Source organism: Cheilinus undulatus, linkage group 22, assembly GCF_018320785.1.
Source record: "Cheilinus undulatus linkage group 22, ASM1832078v1, whole genome shotgun sequence".
Classification (NCBI taxonomy): domain Eukaryota; kingdom Metazoa; phylum Chordata; class Actinopteri; order Labriformes; family Labridae; genus Cheilinus; species Cheilinus undulatus.
The window spans coordinates 10,132,231-10,158,410 of NC_054886.1; the positions used below are offsets into that span (position 1 = coordinate 10,132,231).

Sequence of the window (26,180 nt, forward strand, 5' to 3'; positions counted from 1 at the left end):
GAGCTCCAGACCAAACTTAAATAAACACACTCAGAGCCAGCTCTGTGACCCATAATACACAGCGAGACTCCCCAGCACACTCACTTCTTCTTCTTTATCTTCTTTCTGTGTCACTTCCTTCCTTTATTTACTCATCCAGCTGTTTCCAAGCAACTGAAATCAGATGCATCTTGTATGTAAAGAGACGAAAAACCCCTTCATGTGTTGCTCACATCAACCGACCATAAACAGAAAATAAACACAGTCAAATATTTTCTGCGTTTCCTCACTAAAAAAAAAACCCAGCAATTACTTGGACAAACAAAGCAACTGAATGTGAATGCAAATTTAAATGCGACAGCATCTACAAGAAATCACTTGATTAAAGTGGCCAGCTTTTTGGAAATAAAAACTCCAAACATCTCCAACTTCATAAACATTTCATCTTTGCATTAAAAGATAATGATATTCTTTTAAACTTACACTCAACTCAGCTTTAGTTGTGTTAAAGTTATACAAAAAAATCTCAAACTTGCTTATGGAAATGATGTGATCCTTAAAAGCCTACAGAACATCCCATCCTTGCCTTTGAGATGACAATGTTGGGTTGAACCTTATAAACATCCCATCCTTGTGTTTGGAGACGATGCCATCTTCAAAAGCCTTTAAAATATCCCATTCTTGCCTTTGAAGACAATGTCATCCTTTAAAGCCTTTAAAACATTCCATTCTTGCCTTTGGAGATAATTTAATCCTTTAAAGCCTTTAAAACATTCCATTCTTGCCTTTGAAGACAACGTCATCCTTTAAAGCCTTTAAAAAACTTCCATTCTTGTCTCTGGAGATGCTTAATATTTTAAAGCCTTTAAAACATTCCATTCTTGCCTTTGAAGATAATGTCATCCTTTAAAGCCTTTAATAACTTCCATTCTTGCCTCTGGAGATGATGTCATCATTTAAAGCTTTCACCCAAACTTGCGCTTAGCTAAACCCAAGCTGAGATGTGTTATATCTTAAAAAACATCCCATCCTTTCCTGTGGAGATAATGTCATCCTTAAAAGCTTTAAAAACATTCCATCCTTGCCTTTAGAGATGATGTTATCCTTTAAAACTGATACTTATCATAAACTTATGCCTTACTTAACTCAAGTGGAGATGAGTTAAGCCAATCAAACATCCCATCCTTGCCTTTAAAGATTAAGTCATCCTTAAAAGCCTACAGAACATTCCATCCTTGCCATTTAATATTACTATGTTGTCCTTTAAAGCTAATACTTGATCTTAAACTCGACTTGAGTAGAGTTGAGTTAAAGTTCAAAAACATCCCATCCTTGCCTTTTAAGGTGATATCTTTCTTTATCCCCAACAGAACATTCCATCCATGTCTTTGGAGATAATGTCATACATCAAACCTTTTAATAAAGCTTCTACTTGACTAATATCAAGTGGAGATGAGTTAAAGCATACAGAACATCCCATCCTTGCCTTTAAAGGTGATAATATCATATGAAGCCAACAGAACATTCTGTTCTTGCCTCTGGATATAATGTCATCCTTTAAAGCTTTCACCCAAACTTATGCTAAACTAAACCCAAGCTGAGATGTGTTAAAGCTTACAAAACATCCCATCCTTTCCTGTGGAGATGTCATCCTTAAAAGCTTTAAAACATTCCATCCTTGCCTTTAGAGATAACGTCATCCTTTAAAGCTTATGCTTATACCTAAACTTACGCCTCTAACTCAAGTAGGGATAAGTTAAGGTAGAAAACATCCCATCCTTGCCTTTAGAGATAATGTAATTCCTTACACTCAAATGTATTCTTAACTCAAGTAGAGATGGGTTAAGCCTATCAAACATCCCATCCTTGCCTTTGTAGATGATGTCATCCTTAAAAGCCTACAGAACATTCCATCCTTGCCATTTAATATTACTATGTTGTCCTTTAAAGCTAATACTTGATCTTAAACTCGACTTGAGTAGAGTTGAGTTAAAGTTCAAAAACATCCCATCCTTGCCTTTTAAGGTGATATCTTTCTTTATCCCCAACAGAACATTCCATCCATGTCTTTGGAGATAATGTCATACATCAAACCTTTCAATAAAGCTTCTACTTGACTAATATCAAGTGGAGATGAGTTAAAGCATACAGAACATCCCATCCTTGCCTTTAAAGGTGATAATATCATATGAAGCCAACAGAACATTCTGTTCTTGCCTCTGGATATAATGTCATCCTTTAAAGCTTTCACCCAAACTTATGCTAAACTAAACCCAAGCTGAGATGTGTTAAAGCTTACAAAACATCCCATCCTTTCCTGTGGAGATGTCATCCTTAAAAGCTTTAAAAAATTCCATCCTTGCCTTTAGAGATAACGTCATCCTTTAAAGCTTATGCTTATACCTAAACTTACGCCTCTAACTCAAGTAGGGATAAGTTAAGGTAGAAAACATCCCATCCTTGCCTTTAGAGATAATGTAATTCCTTACACTCAAATGTATTCTTAACTCAAGTAGAGATGGGTTAAGCCTATCAAACATCCCATCCTTGCCTTTGTAGATGATGTCATCCTTAAAAGCCTATAAAACATTTCATCCTTGTGTTTGGAGATGATACCATCCTTAAAAACCTACAAAACATTCAGTCCTTCCTTTGGAGATGCATGTAAGCCAGGCTAGGTCCCTACCTCTTTAAACTGTGAAGCCATGATGTTACATCTCCTCTAAATCAGAGGCAGTTTGGTTTAAAACTACCAGAATGACCTTTGAACGTGTGGTAAATAAAGCACCTGGGGTCTTTAAATGTGACTCATGAATATCTTAATATCTGATTGACACTCATTTCAATTTATATATGAGGATGTCCCACAGGATTACAAGCTTCCCTCCTCCCTGAACACATGCAGTCCTCCTTATATCATCACGAGGACAGCTGTAGAGCTCCTCTGGTCCACAGTGAAAACTGAGTGTCAGGCCAGTGATCCCCACTCTCTCTCTCTTTCTCTCTCATTGATCCCTCTGAGGTGTTCACACATGTTCTCTCCTCCTGCTGCATGTTAACTCCTCCACTCTCACAGTCGATGCACGTCTCAGGCTAATGTGCATGCTCCAGACAGAGCTGGCCTTGATGTTATCACATGAACACGGTAACCTCTGACGGCCTTGAACTCTGTTACATCTGCTGAACCCCACTATCCCTGTACCATGAAACCCTCCACTCATTCTGATCAGCTCTTCTGCTCCCAGGACGGGAGGCAAACACAGTCGTGATTCAAGAGAGTATCATGTGGGTCGTGTATTAAATCATGGCTCTAGCTGACACTACGGCCTCACTTTTATGGACTAATCCTAACTTAAATGTCTGAACATGCAGAAAATATGTAACTAGAGTTATGTCTGTAAGAAAAGCCAAAAATAAACTGTCTGTAGTAATTTTGAATCTGAGCTTAGAAACTCAGAACTTCCTGTATTTAAAGTTAAAGCAGAAGTGAAACTAATAAGAGATGTTCCTACCAGAATAAAACATGTAATTAAGGAAGCTATAGCCCTAAATCTAAAGGAGTTTAAGCGTAAAATGTAAAAGAATCAGAATGAGAATTTGTTTAACCGAGAAAGCTAAAATAAGACAAAACTACTAAGGAAAAACAAATCAAGAGAGCAAATGTCCTAACGCCTGGTGGTTTGACGCCTCTGCGAGGTAATGATACCCAGACAGTGGAGGGTAAAGAAGATCAGTAGATATCAAAAAAAGATGAAAATGAGGCCACCTTGATTTTTGATCACAACAGCATTTAAAACAGTTCATCCTTGAGTCAGAGTGGTAGTTTGTGTAGGGTTTAATGAAAATCCTTCAAAGTGTTCTTGAGATATTAAGTCAACAAGCAAGGAATGAACATGAGCAATGATGAACATGGATAGAGACAACCCAGAAACATTAGACCTCCAGATTGACTATCACTTCTGCCAGAATGAAAAGATTCAAATACTGGCTTCATGGGCAAGGCCGCCTATGAGGGGGGATAACTGGGAGAGATTTCTGGGGCCGGAGATCAGCAAAATCATGATCAACTGTATAGTTAAATGATGATAACCCTATTTTATTTCTAGTCTGAGTAAAAACCACTCTTATCAAACTATTTTTGATCTATTTATACTGTAGTATAAAGCCTTCTTAAAAATGTAAACCCCTATTTGTTAAAACAGAATCAAAATGGGTTAAAAATTGAAAGAATGGTCAGTAAAGGTTGTGAAATCGGATTTAGAAAGTGGCAGAAATGGGTTAACAGAGGCAAAAAATTGGCGGTAAGTTGTAATAATTGGTCAAACTAGCAAAAACAGGCAGGAAATGTGATGAAAATTGGTAAAAATTAGACAAAGTGGGTGGAAAAGCGATAAAAAGGGCTTTAAATGTGGCATAAATTGGTCAAATGGGGCAAAAATGGGGGAAAATTGTGCAAAATTGACAGTGAGTGGCAAATAAAAGTAGAAATAGTGGATAAAAGGGGTTCAACAATTATAAAACTAAATGGCTTCAAAAGTAACAAAATAAAAATAGCTGCACACACTTTTCAGCTCAGCAAAAATTGGCAAAAATAGGTGGCTGAAGTAATGGAAAAGGGTTAAACGTAGCAAAAACAGGTTAAAAAGTGGCAATAAAAAGGTCCACTGTGGAAAATGTTGGAAAAAGTGGACAAAAACAGTGATGAAAAGAAGGTAAAAGTAGAATGAGTGATTATTTTGAGCATTAGCACCCAATAATAGCTTGACAAACTTTCCAGCTCCAAAATGAGGTAACTGTTAGGCAGGATGCTTACATGAACCCTGCTGATCCAACACACATGTATTGACACTTTCAGTAAATCACAGCTGGGGAGGGCCCACTCTGGGTTTTCAGGGCCTGGGTTCAAGTCCTGTTTCCTGCTCTATCCACTGCCTCATCTCTAATAAAGGCATAATAATAATAATAATAATTATTATTATTATTATAATACTACCACTACTAATAATAATACTAATAATAAATGTCTCTGACAAAAAAATTAAAATGAGTTTAAAAGTGTATCCATGTAAATCAAATGGTTTGCTGCACAAGTTTATCTAATTTTTTTTTTTTTTTTTTTTTTTTGCAAACCAAAGTTTTTATAAAAATAATCCTAGTAATTTTGGAGAAAAACTTTTAATTTCAGAAGCAATTTTTTCCACTGTAAAAGAAAAGCAACAATGAAAAAGCTTGCAATCAGAACTGTCAAATTCCATGAAAATTTGGCATTTCAAAATAAAAGTTTTAGACACAAGGAACTCAACAAAAACCTTGTGAAATCCCCAAACGTCTGTACTCGTCAAGAAAACTTTCAAATGCATGAAAAACTTTTTTCAAAATGCAATAAATGTTTTACTTTTGCATATTTTTTAAAATATTTGGCCTAATTTGCATTAAAGATTTGTTTTTTTATCTCTAATAATGGATAAGTTACTGGAGATTTTGTAACTGCAGTAAGGACAGCTGCTCTCTAAACCTTCCCGTGGACTCTTTGTTCTTTTTTATCAGGATTTGTAATTTCCTGAGTGTTGTGAACTCATCCTTTCCTGAATAAGAGCTGAAACCTTGGGGTTTTTGGGTTATTGAGATAGAGAGTTGTATTAGTATGAGCACATCCATGTCCTGAGGCCATCCTTTCAATCTTTTCTAAGCTTCAACGTGTGGAAACATTCAGTAACCTTCAGAGTAGAGCGAGCAGAGAGCGAGGAGGCGGAGACTATGATCACTTCACTCCTCATTCACATCCCTCAGAGGACAGACGAGGGTTTTAAGGAGGAAAAGAGGGTGAAAGAGAGTGAGCACTCACTGATTACGCTCCACTTGTAGCACCAGGTGGAGGTCGTCGGATGAGACGACGATTTCCCCGCTGACTGGGTGCTCCTCCTGTTGGGTTAAAGAGAGAGAGATGGAGTCAGAGGAGGGTGGGGGGATAAATGATCAAAATTATTTCATAAAGATGAGATCAAGAGCGTTTATCCAGCAGGAAGAAACAAACCGTTAATGAACTGAGTGGGTAAATCTTCAAACAAATTTCATAATAAACTCTATTTAGCTTTGAGGGAATAATTTTCCAGTTGTTTGATTCACTTTTATAGAGACATTATTTATACAAAACACAAGAGTGCATTTTATGTAATGAGATCATGACTTAATGATTTAGTCAACTTTTTGTTGTGCTCTAAACTGCCTCCTTGGGCTGAGATTTTCTCTATCAAACCGTTTTCCAATCATTCAGGTTGACTCTGCTTGTTCATCATCCAACTTTAACAAGAATTATTAAACATCTGTCTAAGATAGAAACAAGAGAATCCAGAATAAATACATGGATAACTTGCTAAATTTGATGGCAGCAGCAATTCTCAAAAAGGATGGAACAGGGCAACGAAAGGCTGGAAAAGTAAGTGTTACTAATGAAAAACAGCTGGAGGAGCATTTTTAATCAGGTAAATTGGCATCAGGTCAGCAATATGACTGTGTATCAATGTAAAGCTGCAAAGACTTTGATTATCCACCATCTCCAGCTCATAATATCATCAAAAGATTCAGAGAATCTGGAGAAATCTCTGTGAGCTAGGGACAGGGCTGAAGGGGCTCTCAGGGGCCACTGCATCAAAAACAGGCATGATTCTGTACTTGAAATCACTTCATGGGCTCAGGAACACTTCCAGAAATCACTGACTGCCAACACAGTTAAAACTGGATCATGGAAAGAAGAAGCACACAGGATCCAGAAACACCACCGTTTTCTCACAGCTTATTTAAGATGGACAGTGGCCACATGGAAAACTGTTCTGTGGTCAGATAAATCTAAATTTAAAAATCATTTTGGAAATGACAAACTAAATAGGAGAGGGTCTATCCACCTTGTTATCCTGGCACATTTCAAAAGCCTGCAGCTCTGATGTTATGGAGTTGCATTAATGCCTATGAAAATCACTGCATTTGTTTTTAAGTACATTTTACAAAGCGCCCCAACATTTTTGGAATTAGGTTAATATGAAGCTTTCACTGTGTGCCCACAATGCATTTCTGTTTTTGGATTTTTGATGAACCAACCAATAGGAAACAGGCCCACACCGTCTGATTTGATCTCTCCCAACATTCTATCACATACACACATCATCACAATCATTGACCTCCAAGCCCTGTAACTCAAACTCAGCTCCTCCTACAGACTTCATTTTTCTTTAAAACATAGACAAATTATTCTGCTAGTTATACTGGGTTTACTTTTTTGCTATCTTTTACAGATGTCTAACAATTACTATTAAAGTTTTGCTTTAAATTTTGGCTCTCAGACTTTTAAATGGATGTGTATGTGATGGAGTGTTGGGACTCACTGTATTCTGTTTTTATTTGCATCTTACACAGTGCTCCAACTTTTTTGGAAGTGGGGTTGTAAACTCAAAAAAAGGAATGTCAGTTTCACAAACTGAATCAGCCTGAAGAGAGGAGAACAGTTTAAAGAGTGCAGGAAATTTGGTTAAAAAAAACTAAGGGTTTGAGAGCAAACAGACATTTAGAGAAAATGTAAGAACAAGGAGGCAGTTTGGAGCACAAACACAGAATGAATGAATGAAAAGAGTGAAGATAACTCTGAGCCCAGAATCAATAAGTCATGATCATAAAATGTTAAAATGAGCTCTTAAGTTTTGCAACAACAGTGACTCTATATATTTGGAAGCAGAGGTATGATAAAAACTCGCTGCAGTTCACGTTTGTCTTTTACACATAGAGATTCGATTTTCAGAGTTGTAACACTGTCAAACTGACATTTTTCACCCATCTGCTGAGCGCTTTCCTGTGTGAACACACCACCACAGACTCACAAAACATGATGAAACATTTTCAAACTCTGCAGTTTTTGCTGACTTAGCAGCAGCAGTTCTGCAAAATGATACAGATGTAGGGAGGATTGTGAAATCCAACGAGTAAGAGAAGTTAAAAACACATGGACAGAACAGTTTGTGCCACAAAGAAATGAAATGATGATTCTAGCTCTAGGTGTCCCTCTGCAAACACAAAATAGACGCTGATTTTAAACACAGAGGAAGGCTGGACCAAAGAGACAGAGACACTAAGAAGTGTATAGAAGCTCCATGAAATCATCTCTGTCTTCTTGAACTCCTGCAGAGTTCAGCCGAGTGTCTGTCAGTGATATGGAGAGTCTGTTTCTTTAACCACATGGTTTTACTACACGCTAAGAGCTGAGGGAGGGTTTGATGCCTCTAATAAGAGAAATGAATATTTCTCTAGACTTTCCTGCAGCAGGGTCTAATTTAGGAAATTTAAGTTTGGCATCACCATCAACACTGGGTGGTCCAATAGCCTTAAACTAGAGCCTGACCGATATGGGATTTTTGGGGCAGATGCCGATACCGATATGGGGGCTAAAAAAAAGCCGATATCCGATATATCGGCCAATAACCAATATACGTTTTTAGAAACTGTGTCGCGTATTGTTGTATAGGACAACACTGTCCTCAGAGACTCTGGAAAGTCAGCCAAGTTCCGGGCTCACTCGAAAATGTTAGTGCCCACGACTTACAGTTCAAACGTTACCAAGTGATTTTTAAAGGGATGTACTTGCCGCACCTATCCGTGATGTGTGAGCTCTAAGGGTTAATATACCGGCTACATATTGGCCGGTGTTGATTAATCTGTGATACGCTATAATTGTCCCGATTAATCAGCCCGCCGATCAATCGATCGGGCTCTGTCTTAAACATACCATTCCTTAGGTGCAAGCAAACTGGGTACTGTGGCGCCTTTAATTCAAGCCAACTTGCAGATGCTACTGGACTCTAGAGGCAACCCAGACCGATGGATTTGGACGGATCAAGTCATTAAATCTTTGTTGAAACAAACAAAAAACAATCTAAACACCTGGAAATGTCTACAACGACATTTCTGAGACTCTGGGACTCAAGGCAACCACACTGAGAGCCATTACCCACAAATGGAGAAAACTGTGAACAGAGGTGAACTTTCCCAGGAGTGACCGACCTACCAAAATGACTTAAGAAGCGCATAGATGACTCAGGAGACTCCAGGAGTTCCCAAAAAAACCCAGGACATCTAAAGACCTGCAGGCTGCACTTGACTCAGGTAAGCTTAGAGTTCAGGACTCAACAATAAGAATGGCATCATGGGAGAGTTCCTAGGCCAAAACCACCGCTGAGCAGAAAGAACACCAAGGCTCATCTCACATTTGACTAAAACATCCTTATGATCCCCAAAACTTTTGGGGAAAATATGTTGTGGAAAAAAGTGTACTTTTGATGACTCTCTGACATTGTGTAGTCCTAATAAAGTTGAAAAAATAACTGCTGAAGCCCTTTCTGATAGTTTTAAACTCAGGTAAACAACATGAGAATCATCAGCATTCTTTGCAGCATGTGAATTTATCATCTAAAGAATAAAGTTGACCATTTTAATGAATATTAATGATGTCAGCTCTGACACTTTTGCACTCTTGGTATTATCTGCTGCCCGTCTCTCATGGTCTTTATCCTTGTTTCTTGTTTATTTGTCTATTTCTGCTCTCTTTCCTACTTTATAATGCAACAGATGCTCAACCTTCTCCCTGGGGATGATTTAAGGTCTCTCTCCTCGTATCTTTATAGTCTCCTCTATTAAATTCCCAGCGTAAAGACAACATGTTTTACATAAAAATATGAGCATCAGCTGGGATTAAATGAGAGATGTCAGGTCTAATCTGTATTCGATGGTTGAGCACGAATCCTAACAAACACAGCTCATCATAAATTCTGGATTGTTCCTCTCTTTCACTAAACCAACATGCAGGCCCATGTGCTGCTCATCAGTAGCACTTTTCCAGTGTTTCCAGCTGTTTATTTGTGAGACATCACCACCTCCAGCTGGAGTCATGGCAGGGTCACAGCGAGCGGAGAGTGGGAGGTGTGAAAGCAGGGACAGCGTGTGAGCAGCCAGCAGCGTGACAGCCCAGAGTTAGAGAGGGACGTTAAAGAAGGCTTAAATTGGACTGCAAGAGGTCACAGAGGCATTTTTTTTATCAACATCTTTAGCAATGTTTCTACTGGAGGAACTTTATGCAGGAGCAGGAACCTTTGGAGGAACAAATTTCCAGGAACATTTGAACACAATCAGGCCTAATTGTATATCTGGAGTAAATCGTTTTGGCATGCAGTGCAGGGTTCTTCTCAACATGGAACAGTTGTTCCTTTTACTCTCATTCAATCACGCTGATTAAATACCAAAGCAACTTGCACCTCTGGTTGCACCCAGTGGGGCATTTGTCCTAAAACCAAGAGTGGTCAGGTGCTAAGCTTTTGGGATCCTTTTCAGAGGATGCAGAAAATGGCTGCATGTTAAAAACGGCCCATAACAAGTCACTGAGACTTTCAGCTTATATTTATTTAATTGTTGGTCTGACTGGGCTTAAATGTCACTAAAAGGAGTGAACATGTGACTGACTGTATTCAGTCAAATTGGACTGGTCCATCAGGCTTCCAGCTGGAAAAAAAAACAAAACAATGAATACATGTCTAAAGTCAACCTTTATTTGATGTTGAGCTCACAGAATTCTAATCAACATAAATCCTGTCGATGTTTCTACATCAATGAGTTACAATTTTGCTCCACTGTGGCTTGTTTTTGGCTGTTTCTGATGTTGTGGGAATGTGACACATAACTTACTAACCCCAATTCCAAAAAAAATGGGACACTGTGCACGAATGATACAATTTTCCAATCTTTTTCAACCTATATTCAACTGAATATCCCAAAAAGACAAAATATTGGATCCAATTTAATTCAGAATGTGTATGGTAAAACAAACAAACAAACAAACAAAAACCTAAAACATTTATCAGCTTGAACATTAAATATCTTGTTTTTGTGCTGTGTTCAGAGGGTTCACAAATGACTGTTATCTATTTCAAGTCACAATGAACAAAACTTTACAACCTTTCTTTTGGGAATTGGGCTTTATAAATCCACTATCTACATATTTTACCTTGCATTCTGTCTGTTCTGTGTTCAGCAGCAAAATAAAAGAAGTAGCTCAAAGAGGCGGCAGGAAGTCGTATTAATTAATGAATAGAAAAGTAAAATCCCGTTAGAATACTAAACTACTATGTCTATAAAAAATATTTCACCCCCTTGGATGTTTAACCCTTCTACTGATTTTATAAATCAATCATGGTCAATATAATTTCACCTCTCAAATGATTGCATAAATATTTACCTCCTTTAAAGTGACTGACCTAATTCACCTGAGTGCAGTGAAAATGTCTCAGTGATTGTAGTATAAAGACAGCTGTATCTGGAAAGTCCACTCACTGTTTTATTAGTAGTCATGGCTACCATTACACCATGAAGACAAAAGAATACTCCAAGACACTCAGAGAAAAGACTATTGAAAAGTATTAGTCAGAGGATGGATACAAAAACAGTTAAAAGGCACTGAACATCCCCCAGAGTTCAGTTAAATCCATCATGAAGAAAGGCACATGTGTAAATCTGCCTGAATCAGACCTCACAAACTGAGTGAGCGTACAAGAAGGAGACTAGAGAGAGAGGCCACCAAGACACCTATGACTACGCTGAAGGAGTTACAAGCTTCAGCAGCTGAGCTGGGAGAAACTCTGCGTACAACAACTGTTGCCTGGGTTCTTCACCAGTCTAAGGTTTATGGGAGAGTGGCAAAGAGAAAGCCACTGTTGAAGAAAACTCTGGATTAGAGTTCATCAAAAGACACATGGGAGACTCCATCGTGGTCAAGAGGAAGAAGGTTCTTTGGTCTGATGAGACAAAAGTGGAGCTTTTTGACCATCAGACAAGACGAAAAACACTGCCCATCACCACAAGCACACCATCCCCACTGTGAAGCATGATGGTGGCAGCATCATGATGTTGGGATGCCTCTCAGCAGCCAGCACTGGAACAATGAATGCGGCAAAATGTATCTTGGAGGACAATCTTATTCAGTCTGCAAGAGAGCTACTCAATCCCAGAAGAAGCCGTTTCATTCATTCATTAGACTCTGCACCTGGTAAACCTCCAGACTGTGTTCCATCAAGACAGCAAAATATAGCGGGAGATGCTCCAAAGTGGTATGCTTCATGCACTTTAGACAGCAGACTTTACAAGACCAAAACAGGGCCCTTACACTTCAGAGACACAAGTAATATTTAGTACATTTTCTCTGCAGGAATAAGGGTCCAAACAAAGCGTCAAGATCTTAATTTTACTCCTTAAAAAGTTGCTCCCATAGGGTTAGTACAGGGACTTTGGGGGTCAGACTTGCAGGGCTGAACATTTCTGATTGGTTGCTGCATGCAGACATGGCTCATAAAAACATTTTTTTTTAAATTTGGTCGAATTTTAGAGATATCTGATGTCTGAAAATACTGGGAGACATTTTAAAATTAAACATATTTAGCTAAATACTAATGAAGGAAACAGTTTTTGTTTGTTTTAAGGGTTCATTCAGAGATTTGTCCTTTAGCCTTTATTGTGAGATTAATCTGAAGAGGAAGAAGGTGTGAACAAACACGCTCTTTATTACATTTCATCGTCAGCATGATTTCCTCCTTGCTGAAAATATTCAGTGATTGGTTTCTTTGCCTCGTGGAGCAGCATTAGAGTTTGCTTTTCCACTCCGCTGCACTCTTCATATCTGCAGGCAAGCATCTTGGAGTGATCGGTTCACAGCCTCTGCTTACTCGGTTTGTTGTTGATCTGCACATTTACTGATCAAACGGCTCCCAAAAAAAAAAAAAACAGCCTCACATCCCTGCGCTGCATTTGTCGATCTTTCACAGCTGCTCCATGTGTTTGAGCTTGCAGTGATTTGGGTGTCTGCTGTTCATTTCTCGAGGTCCTGCAGCTTTAATCTTCATGACGCCCCCCCCTCCTCCTCCTCCAGGCTTAAAGAGAACATAAAAGTAATACCAAAAGCTGCTTCAAGTATAAGAACATTTAAACTCTGCGTGCTGATATGTCTGATCATGTTTCGTGTCAGTCAGAGAAGAGTTTGGAAGAATTTCACTTCTTAAGGGGGAATACTGATGGGGAAAATGGACTGGGGTGATTAACTCTTTATACTCTGCTGCAGAAATCATCCATAAATGTTGATATGTTTCCATAAAGTCTGGATACTGTGTGCAATCTCTTCATATCCATCATGACCCCTGAATCTGAAAGGAGAGAGCAGCTCCATAAAGCAGCTATTACTACAGCCTGGTGGACCAAACTCTCCATGGAGTCAGATGTTAGTTTTAGAGCAGGTCTCACCAACAAGACAATGCCAACAATGACCTATTGTGAAGGGCTAGTCGTTTGCTTCGTTGCACGAAAAATGAGCCATGGTGTCAACACCCTGCAAGACACTGAAATGAGCATTTATGGATCTAAAAGGACAGAGTCTGAAGCTTTCTGTTGCAAAAAAATATGAAATTCAAACCACATGTTGTCTGGTCAGTCCACAGAATATTTTCCCAAAAGTCTTGGGGATCATCAGGATGTTTTTAGTCAAATAAAGAAGAATTTAAAGGAGGCATCTGAAATAACTTTACGGGAAAAAGAATATATTTTTTAAAGAGGCAAAAAAAAGGTGTAAAACAGGCAAAAATTGGTTAAAAGTGGCAAAAACTGACAGAAAAAACTGGTGATAAGTGGTTACAGAGAGGCAAAAATGAGATAAAAGTGACAAAAAAGGGTTAAAAAGGTAAAAGAAAAGGGGGTTAAAAATGGGCGGAAATGGTGAAACGCGAATAAAAAGTGACAGGAATGGGTTCAAGGTGTCAAAAATGGGCAAAAGTGGCAGAAATGGGCATAAGGTGGCAACAACAGATTAAGAGTGGCAATATTAAAGTATAAAGCAGTCAAAAGTGGTTACAGAGTGGCAAAAATTGGCAAAAATGGGTTCAAATGGATAAAAGCACCAAAAAGGACTAAAATGGATGGAAAATTATAAAAAGAGGTTCAAAAGTGGCTAGAATTGGTTCAAGGTGTTGAAAATGGGCAAAAAGTGGCATATATTGCTTAGATATAAGGTGGCAACAACAGGTTAATAGTGATAAGATGTAGCCTAGGTATAGAGCAGTCACAAGTGGTTACAGAGTGGCAAAAATGGGTTCAAAGAAGAAAAAATTGGGTAAAAGCATCAAAAAAGGACTAAAATGGATGGAAAATGGTGAAAAGCGGTTAAAAAGTGGCAAAAAATAGGTCAAATGTGAAAAAAGAAATAAAATGGGATAAGGGTGTCAGAAATAGGTTGAGAAAGGTAAAAAAAAAAGGGACAAAACTGGGCAAAAAAATTGTGAAAATGGTTCATTAGTGAAAAAAATAGTAAATGTAAAAAATTAGCATCAAGTGGCAAAAATTAGTTCAAAGAAACAAAAATGGGATAAGAGCAGCATAATTGGGTTAAGAAAGGCAAGAAGGGGTCAGAACTTTGCAGAAAAATGGTGAAAAATGTTAATAACTGGAAAAACATGGGTTTAACGTGTCAGAAAATGATTGAGGTTTCATAAAATAGGTAAGAGGGGCAAAAACTGGCAGGTCAAAAGTGGTGAAAAGGTCAGAGGTGTCAAAAATTGGCAAAAAGTGGCAAAAATAGGTGGCTAAAGTAGTGAAAATGTAGCAAAAACAGATTAAAAGTGGCATAAACGAGTCCAAAGAGGAAAATGTGGAAAAAAAATGGACAAAAACAGTGATGAAAAGAAGTTAAAAGTGGCTCGAATAAGCATTTTTAGCAAAAGAACTCAATGTTAATATTGGGAATACAGTGAATTAGGCACTTCACTTTGTCACCATCTAAGGGGTGTGGAGACTGAACAGTTCTGGCAGTGATCAGGCCTGAAAATGAGCTCAGCTTCCCTAAAAATCACAGTTTATTCATGATTTAACAAGGGGCCATGACTTTTCTTACACAGGGCCAGGTAGTTTTGGATGGCTATTTCCCTTAATAAATGAAATCATTTTGATAAACTGAAATATCTAAAAGTGACAAATAAAAAAAAAAAATAAGCAAGGGGCACTGTATACTTCAGATCCTTGAAATGTTCTGCTTGCAAAATTTTAGGTCACGATGAACTCCAATCTCCAAATCTAATCAGCGCATCCTTGAATCAGAATATCTGTCCAAAATGTGCAAAATCCTGCAAAACATTCTTGAGACATCATGTACAGATGGAGGGCCATCCAACTCTAAATCATAACACCTCTGACCCTGGTGATCCTCTGAGAGGAGGCATAAAAGAGACAGAAACAAACCATGACAGGGGAAGAGAAACTGAGGCAAACCGAAAGAGGAAAAGACTCCTGGATGATGAGAATAAACAGGAAAGAGAAAAAGGAAGCTGAAGACAGGGGTTGACTGTGATGTTTATCTGCTCTGTTTGAGCAGAGGCGTGCAGCGGGATGGCGGTGGATGAAGACGGCAGCATCAGATGGAGCTGCAGGCCTCGCTCCTGTCTTAGCTCAAGTGAAGCAGAACAAACAGACGAAGAGCCAGAGGAGGGATTATCGGACGATCAAAGACGGACTAATCTACATGTTAAGAATCAGGAGAGAGGCTCTGATGGCGAGCCGTCATCGTACAGGACAACCATCAGTAAACACTCAGAGATGAGATGATGTGAGCACTCTGCACATCTTTGATGTGACCGGGGGTTTATCAGAGCTTAGAGGCTCCTCTGTGTGTTACAGTACCACAGCTTTCATACACTTAGAGCCACTTAGAGGGTAAGACTGATCACTAGAAGATAGGCATATTTTAGAGTGTAAACACGGCCTGCATGCACAAATAGGTTATCCGTAGTCATGTGATCCTGGTGACGCTTGAAAGTCAGATGTGGGGCAGGAAGTGATGCAGTTAGGAATCAATGGGAACAGAGTACAGTTATTCCCTTAAAGGTGACATAGTATACAAAGGTGAGGATGGAATATTGTATGGACATTTAAGAAAGACATAACCTTTACAGGCAAGAATAGAATGTTGTAGAGACATTAATAGATGACATCATCTACAAAGGCAAGGGTGAAAGTTGGATAGACATTAAAGGAGATCATCTAAAAACATGAGGATGGAATGTCATCATCTTCAAAGGCAAGCATGGAATGTTGTATAAACATTAAAGGATGACATCTACAAAGGTGAGGACAAAATTTATTCTTCAAGGGCAAGGATTGCATGCTTTATACACATTAAAGGATGAAATTATCTTTAAAGACGAGGATAGAATGTTGTATAGACATAAAGGATAACATCACCTTTAAGGGCAAGGATTGAATATTTCATAGACAATAAAGGATGACATCACCTTGAAAGGCAAGGATGGAATGTTGTATAGACATAAAGGATAACATCACCTTTAGAGGCAAGGATGGAATATTTTATAGACATTAAAGGATAACATCACCTTTAAGGGCAAGGATTGAATATTTCATAGACAATAAAGGATGACATCACCATTAAAGGCAAGGACGGAATGTTGTAGAGACATTTAAGAATGACATCAAACCATACCACTTGGTGGAAACAGACCATGATAGTTTTCTTACTCCAACCCTCCAGACTTTAGATGAAGGCTTTTAATTCATGTCTGCTGCCATGGCATAAACTTTTGTACTTTATTATGTATAAAAGGCCCAGGTTTGATTTCTTGAATTCTTCCAAAGCTCTGGTAAATGTTTGATCATCATCGTGCCCATTGGGAAATCAAATCATATTTCCTCCACCACCCTAATATAAGAAAGTAAATAAAAGGAGAAAATATTCCAGGATGGGGCTGGTCAGTGGCCTTTTCCAGACTCTTTTTTATTCCTGTGAAACTAGGCCATGAAATCTTTGAAGGAGCTGCAGTCAGCGCCGGTGTAATTTCCCTCGATCAGTCAGGCAGCGTGGAGGAGGGCTGGGGAGAGGTGAGAGAGGATGGAGCTCTGGAGGAGGACACAATCAGAAAGGAGAGGGGCTGCAGAGTGAGGGCAGAGGAGGACATGTGAGCTCCAGGGTCGCTCATCTGAAGAAGAAGAGTCCTGGATAACCGTTTTCTACAGCAGGGTGACATGGAGAGGCTCTGTAATTAATCATTGTCAAATGTACGTCAAAGCAGCTAAAATTAAACAAGAGGAGAGGAGAGGAGAGGTGGAGGCAGGAGGTGGAAGGCTACAAGGTGCTCATTACTCCTCCCTTCAATCCCCCACTGAGCCAAGGTGGGGAGTCGATACTTTTGAGAGAAGTGTGGGGTCAAAAATAAGGAGTTCACTGTCAGATATCAGCGTGTGGAGGCTTTGAACATTGGGAGAGTAAATGGAGATACATCATCCATCTTTATCAAACACTTAAAACACTCATCTGGAGAATTAACTCATCAAAAAGTCATTTCTAAGGGTATTACCTAGGTGGACGAGACGCTGGATAGTTTCAAACCATTAATGATTGAAAAAAACTTGGGAGAACACAGACTTAAGGGTTTCATCTGACTTTTAATATAATTATCCCCTGAGCATTAAATGATTCACTGAGATCACAGCTGCTGTTTGTTTTAATGATTTCAGAGTATAGATTCCACAGACATGAGATCTCACACAATCTCACAGGTTTAAACAGGACTTTGGAGGAAAAACAAATATAAAGGACGACTGGTATCCTTAACATGAGATACAGGCTATTAACTACAGCTGACAAGGACCATATTTACAGCTGACACAGACCAACTGTGAAGATAAAACAGACAGATTTTCAGCCAATATGGGCAAATATTGCTGCTGACACATTCTGTTACTTAAAGCCAATACAGACCAATATTTACAGCAAATTTAGGTCGATATTAGCAGTCAAAATAGGCCAATACCTACAGCTGATATAAGCTGATATTTACAGCCAATTTAGGCTGATACTGACTGATATCTACATTCGTAAATTTGGTATTTACAATTCGGGATTTTCGGAGGCTACGACACGATTTGGAGCAGTAAAACAATTGTGTTGACACCACACACATGCAGACTACTCAGACAAACAGTTGTTTGCGACGAGGCTCCTCTCGGGCTATGCCCCCACGGGGAGGCACAAATCAGGCTTAAAATCCTGTAGTGTGTGGCCGGCCTATGGCTGATTCTAACAGCATATTAATCATAATTAGCAACAAAAAAAGTACGTCTTCTGTGATTGTTACTGAAGCTCTGTCATGTCTGCCTGCTGTTTTAGATACACCTGACTGGCTATGGTTGCTGGTTTAATCTAAAACAGCTCAGAGCTTCCTGCAGTTAGGTCTGATCAAGGTAGGCTCGTGTTCTCTCTATAAATAAAAATGCAAAAAAGGCAGAGACTGACCTTCTCGAGTGGTCTCAGTGTTGTTGTTTGGTCACACTCGAGCTTGTTAGACAGTTTTCACATCAACACAAACGAACCAAACCAACTCAGACTCAGGTTCCTTTAAACTGGAACCAAATAGGTTAGTGTGAAAGTGTCCTAAAGTATGTTTGTGAAGAAGTAGTGTTTCTTTCATTTTCAGCATCTGACTCCATTAATCCAGACTTAAGGTGGGGGTTTTAAGTCCATGTTTGCCACCATTTACCATGAGCTTTATCGGTCCCTACTTCATAACTGTTTTCCTGATTTAACCAGTTTGCAAAGCAGTAAACAGCACAAAAGTTTTGCATTTTTATAAAGTTTCACTATGCAGAAATCTGCTGCCCCCATTCAGAGTTTTAAGTCAAATCTGGGAGATTTATGTTATGTTTAAGATTAAGATTTCCAGTTTGGAGTTGGTAAAGATTAAACTTGTTTTAAGGGCATGGATATTGTGGATGCATGTACAGTTTTAGGATCTAAAAGGCTCTTTGCTGCAGAAAGAACAATGACTTTAGGCCATTATGATTTCGGTTTCCTTTGGTTAAAAATCCTCACTTGTTCCCTCAGACAAAAAGCAAATGATGAAGTCTACATTTGAATAAAAACCATGACACATCTCGGCTCCATTGTCCGGCAGAGCGCCTCAGATTTCAGTGTTTGTGTTGGGCTCTGCTCGCTCTGATTGCTGCTTGTTTTGTGAGTGTTGTCAGGATCTCTTGGCTCTGATGAAGCCTCACGCTGTGGCAGACACGGTATCCAGGCTAATCACATGCATCGCAGCGCTCAGATATCTGCTCTGCTTATTCACAGCGCAGGAATTTCCCACGCAGACAACTCAGCTGGCTTAATCACCACCAAATCTGTCCAAGAAGGATTCAGAGACGCATGTTATTGTGCTGGCACAGCTGGAGGTTTGAGTCAAACAAAAAGGACCACACACATAAAAACAAGCTTTTATTAAGGCAAGGCTGTATTTTTGGAAGGATTCTGTTTGGTTACAATGCCAACAAACACTCGGTTTCTCCTTCTGAGATAAAAATAATGAACATTTTTTTTATCCTCTGGTGTAAAAAGAAGTGACAGCTCGGCTTTTCCAGTCCCTGACACTTTCTCTTATCGATGCAGAGGCAGAAAATAAAAAAGAGGAGGCCAAGAAGAGTTCAAGGACGCATCCCTGCAAGAGAATTTATCACAGATTAAATCCTCACAAAGCTGTGATGAACTGGAGATTAGAATTCATTCCAGGAAGAGAAACTTCACTGAAACTTTCTCCTCTTTTTAAAGAGTCGATTTTGAGCCAGACGGTACAAACAGCAGCCTGACAGAGCTGCGGAGGGACATGACGGGCTCTGAGATTGCTCCTGTATGTCTGAGGGGACGGCAGAATCACTCAGGGACTCACAAAGCTACAATCAGGACTATTTCAGGGAGGACCAGGTGAAAGGAGATTTAGGACAGATGGACAGAAACATGAGGATCTCCCAGAGGAAACAGGGACACATAACAACAAGTCAAACAACAAGTGACAGACAGAAAGTATGGAGGAGACTTCTCACTGAGGGGACTGAGGACTGAAAAGGAGCATGGGCATTCATAGATCTGTCTACAGGCTCCACCCTGTCAAAGTCTGCTACTGGTTCACCCTTAAAACCAGACCTGCTGCAGAAAAATATAGTAAAATGGTAGTAAACCATCTGTTTTTGTGTCATAGAAACGTCTCATATAATGAGGGAGAAAAGCTGCTAAAAGTGGACTTTCTGGCAAATGCTAGAAACTACTTGCAAGCACACTGGGATCCAGGATGGCCACTTTTAACAGCTTTTCTCCTTCATTCTGAGAAATTCATCCATGCAACAAAAACAGTGTACTGTTTAGTGAATAAACCTTATGGAGAGAACTGAGCAGAACACCTGGTCCCTACTCCACCTAGTGGGGCCATCATTGCAATGCATTTGACTTCTGTTTCTCTTACCTTAACCACTGTTTTTCAAACAGCTCTATGCATTTAATATGTTACATTATTCAAGGAAATCTCACTCAGAAAACTTAAGTCCCGCCTCTCTGTACAAACTCTAATTACTTTTCTTCATGTGTCTTGCTGAGATTTCCTTGCATAAAGACAAATAATAAGCACACAGAGCTATTCATAAAAATCCTCATAGATTCATAGCTTTTAATCTTGTGACTGGTGCAGACAGGTCAGGTCAGATATGGGAGCATATGCCCATTAAGCAATTCACCACGTCAATCTTGGTCCTGTACTGCTCTGGCCTCCTTCAGGCCTGCTCAAGGCCCATAGCCGTCTGTCCAGGTATCCTCCCAGCTGACCTGTCTACAGTGCAGCTGACCCCAATGTCTGGACCAGCCCACCAGGTGCTTGGCAAGGTTCAAGGATCACTTTATCATGCCTGTGAAGGGCAATTTGATCTGTAGTCAGCAGTCAAAGATACATGCAGACCAATCATAAATGCAGCACAAAGAGATGATAAATAAAAGCTCAATGGCAGCAGGGATAAATGAGTTTGTAGACTTTTAGTCCTGCATGCTGGCAAGCTGAACCTGCAGCTGGATGGTAGCAGCTTAAAGGGATATTTCAGGATTTTTGAAGTTGAGTCGTATGAGGTACTTGGGTATAGTAGTGGCATTAGCCCCCAGTGATTTCTGTGAAAGTTGCTCCTGTGGTTACTACAAGCTCAGAGAGATCTGGCGCATAATGGTTATTGTTTTAGCCACGTAGTTTAACAAGTTTTATATAAAAAGAAGCCAAGGAAATACGTTGGCTCACCTGTATGCTGTACGTGATGATACGTGTGAGTCGCTGGGTGCAGAAAACGCTACACTACATTGGCTGTGTATGAACAATGAGCCCCGCCAGAGCAAAATATGGCAGATTTGGACACAGGTCCTCATGTAGGAGTGTTTGGACATCCAACGTTTCTACAGCAACAGTTAACATATTGTGTCTGTCGTGGCGCCTCTGTTATGGCAACATAAATTCATATTTTACCTTTAACGCAACCTAAGCTCCTCCTGACTCCCCTGTTGGAAAGTTTGAAATATGATACAAAGGAAAACTAAACAAAATGTAATGTATAAGTGTCATTATGATCAAAAGAAAATAAAAAAAGGGGGTTAAAGGATCCCTACATGATCCCGCACATTTTAATCCCCTGGCCTGACCTCCAAACGATGATCCCTCTCTTCACTGATGAGCTCAGCAATCGATATGCCTCTCTCATTTCTTTCTTGTTTTCCTCTTTCATTAGTTTGAGCTTTTAGAGCAGCTACAGCTCATTGTTCTGACATTTCCAATCTTCCCGCTGGGATTCTCTCCAACTAGGTGAGAGTCATTTGAAACTGCTTTAAATGTGGACCAACAAATCTCCGCAGCAGTTCAATGACTTCACTACTATTGTTTTAACATCAAACAGAGGGACACATTTCAATGCCACAGCTTTAAATGGACTCCAGACAGCAGGCAATAGTATTAGGCGTTAGAAGAACTGAAACATTCCTTTAAAGGAAAACAAGAGCCTGACAGTAGAGTGTTTTATGTCCCTGAACTCCCTGCAGGAAGAAGAGCTCAGAAAAATGATGTCTGACCTCTTCTGTGGTTCACATCTTCATCGTAGAGTCGCTTAATCATGTCTGTCTTATTCCTAGATCATTATAACTTCCCCTCTTCCAAACAGAAGAGGTTAAATTTAAATATTACATTTCCATATAAATCAAATCCCATGAGGCTGAGGAGTTTCTTCTTCTTCCTTTGGATCCTTTCACAGTGTGTGACTCACCATGTGATATTTCACTGGGCGACCGCACGGCGTGACGCCTCTTTTAAAAAAGAATTAAAAATCTCTTTTTACACGACTAACAGTTTTAAGAAAACAACCCCAACTCTGAGGAAATAACAAATAAGAACAAGTAGAGCTGAAGGAGTCAAGTAAGGACAGAAGGAGTCACCTCCAACATGTGAAGGATCATCTAAAGCAGCTCCTCGCTGAGTCTCCTTCTCCACTGCTGGGAGCTGGGGCCCCATGCTGAAAGAGGCTCTGCAGGACTGACTGGGAATGGTGTATACTGGAATAAATCCAATAAAAGTAGAGGTCAGACTTTCTTAAAGGAAAATGCCACTGTTTTTAAACCTGCAGGGGGAGCTTGATTTATTTGATTTTTACATATTTTAGGAGGGTAATGGGTAAAAGGTGAAAACAGTCTGGAACTATTCAGATAGAGTGTTTCTTTGGAGTTTAAAGGTACAACACGTATATTTTTACACCTCTGTATCGTGATATGTGTTGTATCATGGCCTCTGTATTGTGATAGGTATCATATGATGGCCTATTTATTGCAATGTATATCTTTTTGGGGTCTTTGCATTGGCATATTTATCTTATCTTGGCCTCTTTATCATGATACATCTTGGTCCTTTATGGTGATATGTATCATACCGTGGCCTATGTATCGTGATATCACATGTATCATATCATGCATCTTATCATGGCTTCATTACCATGATACCTATCCTATCTTGGCCTCTGTATTGTAATATGTATCATATTGTGGCCTCTGTATCTTGATATGTACTATTTCATGGCCTCTCTGTCATGATTCATCTCGGCCTCAGTTACATGATTTGGTGTGTTTTGTACCTCTGTATTGTTTAATATCATTTTCTGGCCTTTGCATTGTCACATATCACATATTTGTTTTTGGCCTGAGTATCACAAAACTTATCATATCATGGATTACATCATGGATAGTAGGGAATCACTACCATGGTTCTCTACTATTCTCAGTGTCATCTTTGGTCATGTTTTTTGTTGTACTTCCTGGTAAAAAAAACAAAACAAAACAAAACAAAAAAAAAAAACAGAATGGCCCTTTAAATGTGATATATCAACTCTGACCTCTCACAATGCTCAGCACCTTGCCTCATTCTGAATCAGCATGTCATGTTTTTCTAAATGGACTCTATAACCTGGATGAATGCTGAGTCTCTTGTTAGTAACTTTGGTATTTTATCTCCTGTGAAAGCTTTTTATTTACATCTTTAATATTCAGCTGGAGCTCAGCGGTGCTCTGAAGCCATTTCAAAATAAAGATGCTGTTAGGAGAAGTAAGTGTGAGCGATTGACAGAGCGCTGGGCTTTCAGGCTAATATGAAAATATCTGTGCTGTCTGTCGGCCCGGGGTACTTAATCCAAATACACCTCACTACTTATGTCTCCAACACATTTAGCTGTCAATGATGTGGCCTACTTACAGTGAACTGCATTAGCAGCTGCTGCAGAAAGTCCAAAGACAGACACCTTTTCTATTTATTCAGCAGATGTGGACTGGAGTGAGAGCAGAAGGCTCAGAGGACTGAAGCTGGATCATCTAATGCTCTAAGACACTGAAACTCTGGAGTTTTTTTTTGCATTTATGTCTAAAGTTTGATAACATGCAGGGTGTTGAGGCATAATGAAATAACAAAGCCTTGGTAATCAGGGAGAAAGAGCAGAACTCTGCACTAAAAAGAGTTTATTTTAATGAATTCTTCTACTCTAAAATGCGTCTTTGTCTTGGGCCTTGAGGAGTTTGTGTTCAACTTCTAAAAAAACAAATGCACACAGTTTAAAACAAATTCTCTTCAGGGTTTTTGTAACAAAACAGAATAGAGAGAACGGTCTATTTGCACACGTAGGAGACAAATTAAAGTTTATTTGAAGTCTGTGTGCTGTTTAATGCTGAGCCAGTACGCCCACAGATTTTGTTTTTTTCCGTAAAAACAATGCCTGCTGCTGCTGCCGGGTTAATAAGAGTCATGAAACCAGCCCAAACACTGAGTTTGAGAGCTTTAAAACCACAACAATCCGCTTAAAGTGGATGTATACTGCTGCGGAGGCGGTGATTATTCCCTCTGGGATCTATAGGTCGTGATCTGCAACAGACCTGTGAGGAATATGAACAAATGTGCACAATAATATATTAAAAATGACCAAAAGAGGAGATTTACTGCCCTGCATATGTTATGTATAACAATATGTATCACGATAAAAAGGCACTGATGTGATATACAAGGCTATGGTATACTACATGTCATAATGCAGAGGTTTCAATACAATATGTATTATGATAATAAAGCCATGATATGATTTGTCACGAGGCAGACTTGGATATAACATGTACCATCATAAAGAGGCTGCGATCCAACACGTATCACCATCAAGCTCTGACACAATTTGTATCACATTTAAGAGGCCAAGATATGGCTAACACGTGTTATAATACAGAGATCACATCACCATCCATGTAATGTTACAGAGGCCATTATAAATCTATTATGATAAAGAGGCCATCATTGAATTTATATCATGATGTAAAGGCCATGATAAAATACTTATCACAATACAGAGGCAGTGATATTTTACGCACCAAAATAAAGAATTTATGATCGGACACATGCCGAGACAGATGCCACGATTAATTATGTATTACATAGGCAATTGTGACATTTCAGTTTTCATTCTGACACTGATGAAGGACAAAAGCCAAAATGCCTCAATCTAATAAAGTTAATTTCTAAACTTCCCCTTGATTAGGCTTTCTGTTTTCACACCGGTGAAATATATCGGGCGTAAGACAAACCCAGTACTATCATACTTCTGGTTCATACTTTTCAAAGTAAAAGCCCAATTTCAGTGGGGAAACTTTTCTCAATTGTACAGAATGCTTTATTTTTTATATTTTTCTGCTCAGTTTTACTATACAAAGAATTAAGGCCCCTGTAGGGAGATTTACTGAGGTAAAACTTATGAAGAAAGACAGGGCTGTGACAGCAGGGAGATGCAGCCAACATGTGTCTGATATGAATGTCGTGACTGTGTGAGCCAGAGCGGACATGCACGCAAAAAAAAAAAAAAAAAAAAAACAGTCTGAAACTGAGACTTGACTACCTTCCTGCACGGAAAGAGAGAAAATGAGACAGGTCCAGTCGAAGGAGATGTATTCTCAGTAATCAGATTACTGTGATCATGTAAATGGACTTGATGGTCACACTTCTGTTTGAAATGTAAGGATAGGTACAGCAAATTTAGGGTGTTTAAGTGGAAAATTGTGAAGTGAAAGCCCCTTGCTAAAAATCCTGACTTATAAAGGTATAAAGGGCTGTTTTTCTTTCCTCCTTTCTGCTCTGCTGCATGAAATTTTCTGTAATAAAGTTAATTGTTTAAGTAAGTCTCCTTCTGGGCACCTCTGCAGAACCATACCGGTGCACAGTCCACTTAGAGAAAGGTTTATTTATGTTGGAAATTGTTGAATTTTTTTCCCTCCATAATCTAAATTGGTCTCAAAAATCCAATATAGCAGGCCTTTTCTCTGAAGTGTGCTCTGATAACGCTGAATAAACGTAAAGAAATGAGCTGAAGTGATGAATTAAAAAAGGGAGAGATGAAAGGACGGGGGGAGAAAGCACATTAAAAACCAACAGAATGAGGCCGTGATAGACCGACGGGTGGAGGTGCTCTGGTATCCATCCCCTCCACCTTCAGGCTGCGGCTCATAGGTGAGACTTTCATTTCTGAATGAGCTGCCTCGGGGCTGAGGATGGATTCAGAGGGGAGATGAGGGCCTCGGGGGAGTTTGATCTCGCTGGAGTAAATGAGCACTGGCATGGTTAAAGAGTCAGCTGGGCCCTTATCGCCCACTGGCAGGCTCATTCCCCGCTGCACACATTGTTCGATTTAAAGGCGAGCAAACCCGGGAAGACAATCGCTCTACGGCGACCAAGAAGTCCATCTTCATTGTCAACCTGTCGCTTTGTACCGCC

The 26,180-nt window shown here is 39.4% G+C and overlaps 1 protein-coding gene across 1 annotated transcript in view; it reads right to left on the bottom strand.

Annotated features, from left to right (window-relative positions):
* adam19a (ADAM metallopeptidase domain 19a) overlaps positions 1–26,180 on the bottom strand; it is a 253,726-nt gene that overhangs the window by 130,245 nt on the left and 97,301 nt on the right. Inside the window, exon 3 of the mRNA XM_041779714.1 lies at positions 5,825–5,901. Coding sequence (XP_041635648.1) covers positions 5,825–5,901 — 77 coding nt within the window. The remainder of the gene's footprint in view (positions 1–5,824; positions 5,902–26,180) is intronic.